This window comes from Eriocheir sinensis, unplaced genomic scaffold (genome assembly GCF_024679095.1).
Source record: "Eriocheir sinensis breed Jianghai 21 unplaced genomic scaffold, ASM2467909v1 Scaffold398, whole genome shotgun sequence".
Lineage (NCBI taxonomy): Eukaryota > Metazoa > Arthropoda > Malacostraca > Decapoda > Varunidae > Eriocheir > Eriocheir sinensis.
This window is the reverse complement of record NW_026111718.1, coordinates 9,716-20,000: the sequence shown is the minus strand read 5'-3', so window position 1 is coordinate 20,000 and position 10,285 is coordinate 9,716. Positions and strand designations below refer to the sequence as shown.

The following is a 10,285-nucleotide window of genomic DNA, read 5'->3' as shown; positions in this document are numbered from 1 at the left end:
CCCCATATCTTCCCTTGCCCCCTCCACAACACAACCCTCCTTCCTATCCTCCCTCCCTCCCTCCCTATCCCCCCCCCCCACACACTCACATGACGGGGAACACTCTAGGGAAGACGACGGATGCCTCTGCCAAATACTCGTACAAGACGCGCATCTCGTTTTCGTCGGTGGTGTACTTGACCAGCGTAGCCAGCACCGTCAGCACCAGCGCCTGCGTGGAGTACTCCGTCAGCACCTCCGGGTCCAGCAGGATGTTGTTCTCGTTGCTGACGCTGATCCGGGCGCCGCGTTCCTTGGCCGGGGGGGAGATGTCGCCCTGACGGGGGTAAGGGACAGGTTAGCGTAGGTCAGGTTAGTGTGGGGTAAGTTAGGTTAGGTTAGGTTAGGAAGGAAGGAGGAGGAGGAGAAGGGAAAGGTTAGGTTAGATTAGGTTACGTTAGGTAAGGAAGGAAGGAGGAGGAGGGAGAGGTTAGGTTAGGTTAGATTAGGTTAGGTAAGGTTAGGTTAGGTAAGGAAGGAAGGAGGAGGAGAAGGGAGAGGTTAGGTTAGGTTAGGTAAGGAAGGAAGGAGGAGGAGAAGGGAGAGGTTAGGTTAGGTTAGGTAAGGAAGGAAGGAGGAGGAGGAGGAGGGAAAGGTTAGGTTAGATTAGGTTAGGTTAGGTTACGTAAGGAAGGAAGGAGGAGGAGGGAAAGGTTAGGTTAGGTTAGGTTAGGTTAGGTAAGGAAGGAAGGAGGAGGAGGAGGGAAAGGTTAGGTTAGGTTAGGTTAGGTTAGGAAGGAAGGAGGAGGAGGAGGATAGGTTGTTAGTGGGGTGTTAAAGTTAGGTTAGGTTATGTTAGGAAGGCAGGAGGAGGAGGAGGGAAAGGTTAGGTTAGGTTAGGTTAGGTTAGGTAAGGAAGGAAGGAGGAGGAGGGAAAGGTTAGGTTAGGTTAGGTTAGGTAAGGAGTTGTAGGTGGCGGGGTGAGCCTGGGTTTCATTTGGTTGGATTGGGTTGAGATGGGTTAGTAAGGCAAGGGGATGAACTGGCAAGGGAGGAGAAGGAAGGGAGGGATGGTTGGGTTGGGTGAGTAAGGCAAGGGAGGAGAAAGTGGTGTAAGGGAGTAAGAAGTAAAGGAGTAAGGGAGGGCAAGGCCATAAGGCAAGGCAAGAGTAAGGGAGTAAAGGGAAGCTGAATAAGGGAGGGAAGGGAGGATGATTGGGTTGAGTGGGTAAGGCAAGGGAGGAGAAAGTGGAGTAAGGGAGTAAGAAGTAAATGAGTAAGGGAGGGCAAGGGAGTAGGTAAGCCAAGGGAGTAAGGGAGGGCAAGGGAGTAAGTAAGGCAAGGCAGGAGTAAGGGAGGGAAAGGGAGTAAGGCAAGGCAGGAGTAAGGGAGGACAAGGGAGTAAGGCAGGAGTAAGGGAGGGTAAGGAGGAGTAAGGCAAGGCAGGAGTAAGGGAGGACAAGGAGTAAGGCAAGGGAGGACAAGGGAGTAAGGCAAGGCAGGAGTAAGGGAGGACAAGGAGTAAGGCAAGGCAGGAGTAAGGGAGGGTAAGGGAGTAAGGCACGGCAGGAGTAAGGGAGGACAAGGGAGTAATGGAGGGAAAGGGAGTTTGTCAAGGCAGGAGTAAGGGAGGACAAGGGAGTAAGGCAAGGCAGGAGTAAGGGAGGACAAGGGAAGGCAGGAGTAAGGGAGGATAAGGGAGTAAGGCAAGGCAGGAGTAAGGGAGGACAAGGGAGTAAGGCAAGGCAGGAGTAAGGGAGGGCAAGGGAGTAAGGCAAGGCAGGAGTAAGGCAAGGCAGGAGTAAGGGAGGGAAAGGGAGTAAGGCAAGGCAGGAGTAAGGGAGGGTAAGTGAGGCAAGGCAGGCAAGGCAAGGCAGGAGTAAGGAGGGCAAGGGAGTAAGGAGGCAAGGAGTAAGGCAAGGCAGGAGTAAGGGAGGACAAGGAGTAAGGCAAGGCAGGAGTAAGGGAGGGCAAGGGAGTAAGGCAAGGCAGGAGTAAGGGAGGGCAAGGGAGTAAGGGAGGGCAAGGGAGTAAGGCAAGGCAGGAGTAAGGGAGGGCAAGGGAGGCAAGGCAAGGGAGTAAGGGAGGCAAGGAGTAAGGGAGGCAAGGGAGTAAGGAGGCAAGGCAGGAGTAAGGGAGGCAAGGGAGTAAGGGAGGCAAGGGAGGCAGGAGGGAGGGGAGGCAAGGCAGGAGTAAGGGAGGCAAGGCAGGAGTAAGGGAGGGCAAGGGAGTAAGGCAAGGCAGGAGTAAGGGAGGGCAAGGGAGTAAGGCAAGGCAGGAGTAAGGGAGGGAAAGGGAGTAAGGCAAGGCAGGAGTAAGGGAGGGCAAGGGAGTAAGGGAGGCCAAGGAGGCAAGGGAGGCAAGGCAGGAGTAAGGGAGGGCAAGGGAGTAAGGCAAGGCAAGGGAGGGCAAGGGAGTAAGGCAAGGCAGGAGTAAGGGAGGCAAGGAGGAGTAAGGCAAGGCAGGAGTAAGGGAGGGCAAGGGAGCAAGGGAGGCCAAGGAGGCAAGAGCAAGGCAGGAGTAAGGAGGGCAAGGGAGTAAGGCAAGGCAGGAGTAAGGGAGGCAAGGGAGTAAGGCAAGGCAGGAGTAAGGAGGCAAGGGAGGCAAGGCAAGGGAGTAAGGGAGGCAAGGCAGGAGTAAGAGCAAGGCAGGAGTAAGGAGGCAAGGAGCAAGGCAGGAGTAAGGGAGGGCAAGGCAGGAGTAGGGAGGACAAGGGAGTAAGGGAGGGCAAGGAGTAAGGGAGGGCAAGGGAGTAAGGGAGGACAAGGCAGGAGGCAGAGCAAGGCAGGAGTAAGGGAGGCAAGAGCAAGGCAGGAGTAAGGGAGGGCAAGGCAGGAGTAAGGGAGAGGACAAGGAGGAGGCAAGAGCAAGGCAGGAGTAAGGAGGACAAGGGAGTAAGCAAGAGCAAGGCAGGAGTAAGGGAGGACAAGGGAGGCAGAGCAAGGCAGGAGTAAGGGAGGACAAGGGAGGAGTAAGAGCAAGGCAGGAGTAAGGGAGGACAAGGGAGTAAGTAAGAGCAAGGCAGGAGTAAGGGAGGACAAGGGAGTAAGAGCAAGGCAGGAGTAAGGGAGGACAAGGCAGGAGTAAGGGAGGACAAGGCAGGAGCAGGAGGACAAGGAGGCAGGAGTAAGGAGGACAAGGGAGGCAAGAGCAAGGCAGGAGTAAGGGAGGACAAGGAGGTAAGGAGGACAAGGCAGGAGTAAGGAAGGCAAGGCAGGAGTAAGGGAGGAGGCAAGGCAGGAGTAAGGAGGACAAGGGAGGCAAGGCAAGGCAGGAGTAAGGGAGGACAAGGAGGCAAGGCAAGGCAAGGCAGGAGTAAGGGAGGACAAGGGAGGCAAGGCAAGGCAGGAGTAAGGGAGGACAAGGGAGTAAGTAAGGCAAGGCAGGAGTAAGGGAGGACAAGGGAGGAGTAAGGGAGGACAAGGGAGGCAAGAGGCAAGGCAGGAGTAAGGGAGGACAAGGGAGGCAAGGCAAGGCAGGAGTAAGGGAGGACAAGGAGGCAAGGCAGGAGTAAGGAGGACAAGGGAGGCAAGGCAAGGCAGGAGTAAGGAGGACAAGGGAGGCAAGGCAAGGCAGGAGTAAGGGAGGACAAGGGAGGCAAGGCAAGGCAGGAGTAAGGGAGGACAAGGGAGGCAAGGCAAGGCAGGAGTAAGGAGGACAAGGGAGTAAGTTAGGCAAGGCAGGTGTAAGGGAGGACAACGGTTTAAGTAAGTGCAAGGCAGGAGTAAGGGAGGACAAGGGAGGAGTAAGGCAAGGCAGGAGTAAGGAGGAGCAAGGGAGGCAAGAGCAAGGGAGGAGTAAGGGAGAAGAGCAAGGGAGGAGTAAGGGAGGGCAAGGGAGGAGGCAAGGAGCAAGGGAGGAGTAAGGGAGGGCAAGGAGGAGTAGGGAGAGCAGGAGAGCAAGGAGGAGTAAGGGAGTAAGGAGGAGGCAAGGCAGGATAAGTGGGTGGTCAGCTGGGTAACGGTGCAGGACAGACCGTTGGTGCAGATATATACAATGGAGTGACTGGGGCATTAAAAAACACAGTAAACAATAGATCGTACAGGGGCAATGGTGCAAAGAGAGGGGCTGACGGTGCAGAGGTAAACAGCAAAGTGATATAAACAGAGGCGGTACGGTGTGTGTGTGACGGTGCAGAAACAGACAGCAGTAAACAGAGAGTGCCAGTGGGTTATGGTGCCAAGACAGAGAGGCTGCTGGTGGACAGTGAAACCAGTCAAACACTAATGGTACCAAACAAAGTACCGGTAGTAAACAGAGAGTACCGGACAAACACCAAACACAGCAACCTAACCAGTAAAACGGTACCAAACAGAGAATAATGGTACCAAACAGAATAATGGTACCAGAGAATAATTGTACCAACAGAATAATGGTACCAAACAGAGAATAATGGTACCAGAGAATAATTGTACCAACAGAATAATGGTACCAAACAGAGAATAATGGTACCAGAGAATAATTGTACCAACAGAATAATGGTACCAAACAGAGAATAATGGTACCAAACAGAATAATGGTACCAGAGAATAATTGTACCAACAGAATAATGGTACCAAACAGAGAATAATGGTACCAGAGAATAATTGTACCAAACAGAGAATAATGGTACCAAACAGAATAATGGTACCAAACACAGAATAATTTTACCAAACAGAGAATAATAGTACCAAATAGAATAATGGTACCAAATAGAATAATGGTACCAAACAGAATAATGGTACCAAACAGAATAATGGTACCAAACAGAATAATGGTACCAAACAGAATAATGGTACCAAACAGAGAATAATGGTACCAAACAGAATAATGGTACCAAACAGAATAATGGTACCAAACAGAATAATGGTACCAGACAGAGAATAATGGTACCAGAGAAAAATTGTACCAAACAGAATAATGGTACCAAACAGAGAATAACGGTACCAGAGAAAAATTGTACCAAACAGAATAATGGTACCAAACAGAGAATAACGGTACCAAACAAAATAATGGTACCTAAGAGAATAATGGTACCAAACAGAATAATGGTACCAAACGGAGAATAACGGTACCAAACAAAATAATGGTACCTAAGAGAACAATGGTACCAAACAGAAAAATGGTACCAAAAACAGCATAACGGTACCAAAAAACAGCATAACGGTACCAAACACAGAATAATGGTACCGAAAACAGCATAACAGTACCCAGTGACGGATCCAGGGTGGGCGGGGCGGCTTAAATTGGGCCCTATTAAACATTCACTGACATCTGGGAGGTTATTAATTATTACTGCTTTGGAGAAGTGTAAAAAACCACTATTCCCAAATATTCCTACCCTGCTCAGAGCTACACTAACAACAATTGCCTCAGGGGAAGGATTTTTCTCCACTCTTAACCCCTTGACTGTGGATTTCCTAGCAGAAGACCTCACCAAGCTACAGGAATGGATCAAAAAGTGGCTGCTACAATTCAATGAAGAAAAATGTAGTCTTGCATCTTGGGAGGGGATGTCCAGCGTGCCAATACCACATGGGAAACACTCCACTATCCACCACAGGGGCAGAGAAAGACCTGGGAGTGTATGTTACCAGGCTACCAGTGAAGGGATATCCAGCACACCAATACCACATGGGAAACACTCCACTATCCACCACAGAGGCAGAGAAAGACCTGGGAGTGTATGTCATCAGGCTACCAGTGAAGGGATATCCAGCACACCAATACCACATGGGAAACACTCCACTATCCACCACAGAGGCAGAGAAAGACCTGGGAGTGTATGTTACCAGGCTACCAGTGAAGGGATATCCAGCACACCAATACCACATGGGAAACACTCCACTATCCACCACAGAGGCAGAGAAAGACCTGGGAGTGTATGTTACCAGGCTACCAGTGAAGGGATATCCAGCACACCAATACCACATGGGAAACACTCCACTATCCACCACAGAGGCAGAGAAAGACCTGGGAGTGTATGTCATCAGGCTACCAGTGAAGGGATATCCAGCACACCAATACCACATGGGAAACACTCCACTATCCACCACAGAGGCAGAGAAAGACCTGGGAGTGTATGTTACCAGGCTACCAGTGAAGGGATATCCAGCACACCAATACCACATGGGAAACACTCCACTATCCACCACAGAGGCAGAGAAAGACCTGGGAGTGTATGTCATCAGGCTACCAGTGAAGGCCAAATCCGTTCCTGTTGCAGCGGACGGGTCAATAGGCTGAAAACATGCTTGAGATCAACAATGTCTGGAGAGCGGTTGAGTAGTCTGGCTCTTGTTAACACTTTGGCGCACACCGTCCCATCTGATTTTCTCGGCCAACACACACACCTAACTGGCTACCTCGAGCGCGCGCTATAATTTTTTTCAAAACTGGCTTATCGAATCTTTGGCTCGATTCACTTTTAAGAAACTACATACATTCCACTGTCAATTGTAAGAAAGAAAAAAAATGTTTGCTTTATATTTTACCGAGGTATTGTGAGTTGAAGTGGCGCAAACCGATTTCTGAAATCAAAAAAACTCACATTTTCGCATAGGAGTAAAATTATAACAAATTGTGTTCTATAACAAAAGAAGCGGACATTTATGAGTTAATTAGCGCAACCAACGGAATTTTGATACAGCAATTATAACGCTCATAAATTTGAAAAAAACGAAAAACGATCTTTTTAAAAAATGTTCACTCTTTCCACTTATCTCCATAACTGTTATTTTTTTGTGGTTTCATCTTAAAGAACAGATCATTACCTATACAATGGTAGTTTCAGATTTCTTTTATGACGTATAGTTGATGAGTTAGGCTTGAAAGAAAAAAATATTGAGCCCTGCCCCGCACCACACATTAACCCGTCTGCGACCACTAGAGTCAACTGAAGAGGTTTTCTGGTGTCACCCAGGAAAATTTCCCGGCAAGAATGGTCATCAGCTTACCTGGAGCCAACATGTGCTAGCCTGTCTACAGACCAAGTGTCACGCGTCAATGAGAATTACAGAAATTTTGGTGAATTTTTTTATCACCGCGACGAGAAAAGTCGCGCCAAACAGGAGCCGTGCTTTTTGACCAGACAACTGTGGTGACGTGTGTGTTGCGCCAAACAGGAGCCGTGCTTTTTGACCAGACAACCGTAGTGACGTGTGTGTTGCGTCAAACAGGAGCCGTGCTTTTTGACCAGACAACTGTGGTGACGTGTGTGTCGCGTCAAACAGGAGCCGTGCTTTTTGACCAGACAACTGTAGTGACGTGTGTGTCGCGCCAAACAGGAGCCAGGAGCCGTGCTTTTTGACCAGACAACTGTGGTGACGTGTGTGTTGCGCCAAACAGGAGCCGTGCTTTTTGACCAGACAACCGTAGTGACGTGTGTGTCGCGCCAAACAGGAGCCGTGCTTTTTGACCAGACAACCGTAGTGACGTGTGTGTCGCGCCAAACAGGAGCCGTGCTTTTTGACCAGACAACTGTAGTGACGTGTGTGTCGCGCCAAACAGGAGCCGTGCTTTTTGACCAGACAACCGTAGTGACGTGTGTGTTGCGTCAAACAGGAGCCGTGCTTTTTGACCAGACAACCGTAGTGACGTGTGTGTCGCGTCAAACAGGAGCCGTGCTTTTTGACCAGACAACCGTAGTGACGTGTGTGTCGCGTCCACGTGTGCGATGGTGTTCATGTCCACAAAGAAACAGAAATAGCTCCTGAACACGTAGTAAATAGGTTTAGTCTTTGAAAGAAGACTGATTTTCTTCAATAATTCTGCCACATGGATCAGTGTTCAATGATGAGTGATCACACACTAATAGATTTTTTCCCCCTTTTAGAAACACTTAATGCAGCTGCTGTAATGACAAAGGCATTGTGTTTGTTCTTAAGTTATTTACAGTGGTAATAAAAAATAAAAGGATGTCCTAATTTTGTACCACTTTGTTATATTACACTGTGTGCTATAGAAGTGTGATAGAACAAAAACTTGTGCATCTTGTATATCAGCCCCCCACCCCTTCACCTGGAGCTGGATCCGCCACTGACAGTACTAGAGAATAACGGTACCGAACAGAGATAATGGTACCTAAGAGAATAATGGTACCGAACAGAGTAATGGTACCGAACAGAGAATAATGGTACCGAACAGAGAATAACGGTACCGAACAGAGAATAACGGTACCGAAGAGAATAATGGTACCGAAGAGAATAATGGTACCGAACAGAGTAATGGTACCAAACAGAGAATAACGGTACCGAACATAGAATAACGGTACCGAACAGAGAATAATGGTACCGAACAGAGAATAACGGTACCGAACAGAGATTAATGGTACCAAACAGAGAATAATGGTACCGAAGAGAATAATGGTACCGAAGAGAATAATGGTACCGAAGAGAATAACGGTACCGAACAGAGAATAATGGTACCGAACAGAGAATAATGGTACCGAACAGAGAATAATGGTACCAAACAGAGAATAATAGTACCGAATAGAGAATACTGGTACCGAACAGAGAATAATGGTACCAAACAGAGAATAATGGTATTTGGTATTAAACACAGCATAATGGCACCAGAGAATAATGGTACCAGAGAATAATGGTACCAAAAACAGCCTAACGGTACCAAACAGAGTGCCGTTGACCAGCAAACAAGGGTGGTGGTGCTGAGGCAGGCGGTGCAGATGGGGACAGACAGTGCCGAGAAAACACCAAACGCAGCAATAAAACAACAACAGTAAAACATGATAAGGGAAACGATAATAGAGATTGTATAAATTCCAGAACAGAGAGAGAACAAGTTGATGGGTGCAGGGTGGGTGGGTGTGTATGTGTGTGTGTGTGCCTCCAGATGCAGGGGGGAGTGATGGGGGGCAGGGGTGACTCAGGGTAGGGGTGCAGAGAATATAATGGGGTGTGCAGGCTGGGGTGAGGGGAGGGGTGACGGAAGTGATGGGGTGGGGGGGTGGGGGCCCATTCATACTGTGTGAGAGAGAGAGAGAGAGAGAGAGAGAGAGAGAGAGAGAGAGAGAGAGAGAGAGAGAGAGAGAGAGAGAGAGAGAGAGAGAGAGAGAGAGAGAGAGAGAGAGAGAGAGAGACAGACAGAGAGAGAGAGAGAAACAGACAGTTAGAGAGAGAGAAACAGACAGTTAGAGAGAGAGAGACAGACAGTTAAAGAGAGAGAGAGAGAGAGAGAGAGAGAGAGAGAGAGAGAGAGAGAGAGAGAGAGAGAGAGAGAGAGAGAGAGAGAGAGAGAGAGAGAGAGAGAGAGAGAGAGAGAGAGAGAGAGAGAGAGAGAGAGAGAGAGAGAGAGAGAGAGAGAGAGAGAGAGAGAGAGAGAGAGAGAGAGAGAGAGAAACCCAGGAAAAGAAAAAATGAAACACACACACTCACACACACACATACACAGGCCCCACACACCCCTACACATCCCCCCGCACCCCTTTCACCCCCCTCCCGGCCCCCGATCCTGGCGCGACCCCATAGCAGAGGCGTTACCTTGGGGGTGGGCATGGACGAGGAGCGCTGCGTTTTGAACAGAGGCGGGCGCATCATGTTTTGGGGGTCAACAAGGTCAAGCGATCGCCAAGGCTTCGAGTCGGTCGTGGCGCTGCCATGGTGGTGGTGGTGGTGTGGGTGGTGGTGTGGGTGGGGGTGGGGGGCGGGGGGGGCTGATGGTGTATAGATGGGGTATGGTGTGAGTTGGTGTTGGTGGTGTTGTGTTTAGTGTTAATGACCTCTCTGGCTCCCTTCCCTTCCCTTCCCTTCCTTTCCCTTCCCTTCCTTTTGTCCCATCTTTTCCTTCTCTTTTCTTCCCTTCCTTTCCTTTCCCTTCCTTTCCTCTCCTTCCTTTCCTTTCCTTCCTTCCCTTCCTTTCCTTTCATTCTCCTCCCTTTCCCATCTTCCTTCCTTCCCTTCTCTTCCCTTCCAATCCCATACCATCCCATCTCATCTCATCCCTTCCCATCCCATCCCTTCTCTTCCCTTTCCTGTCCTTTCCTTCCCATCCCATCCCTTCTCTTCCCTTCCCCATTTCATTTGATCCCTTCCCTTCACTTCCCATCCCAAGCCATCCCATCCCATCCCATCCCTTCCCTTCCCTTCTCTTCCACCCACAATCTGGGCAAACTGACTTACCCTGGTGTGTGTGTGTGTGTGAAATGATGAGATACCTACAAGTTCTCTCTCTCTCTCTCTCATGGCACACTGGCTAGAATGCCCAACTACAAATCAGCTGGCCAGGGTTGAAATCCAGGCTGGGGCAGCTGGCGTGCATCCCAGCCAGCTGTTCATCTCCCCTTGTGGGTGGGGGATAATCTGAACCTGGG

The 10,285-nt window shown here is 49.6% G+C and overlaps 1 protein-coding gene across 2 annotated transcripts in view; it reads right to left on the bottom strand.

Annotated features, from left to right (window-relative positions):
- LOC126992080 (neurofibromin-like) overlaps positions 1 to 9,540 on the bottom strand; it is a 16,013-nt gene extending 6,473 nt beyond the window's left edge. For both annotated transcript variants that reach the window (XM_050850757.1, XM_050850756.1), the window contains exons 1-2: positions 9,456 to 9,540; positions 90 to 316 (exon numbers count right to left, since the gene is read on the bottom strand). In XM_050850757.1, the coding sequence (XP_050706714.1) occupies positions 90 to 316; positions 9,456 to 9,512 (284 nt within the window). In that variant the 5' untranslated portion in view covers positions 9,513 to 9,540. The remainder of the gene's footprint in view (positions 1 to 89; positions 317 to 9,455) is intronic.
- Between the last annotated feature and the right edge of the window lie 745 nt (positions 9,541 to 10,285).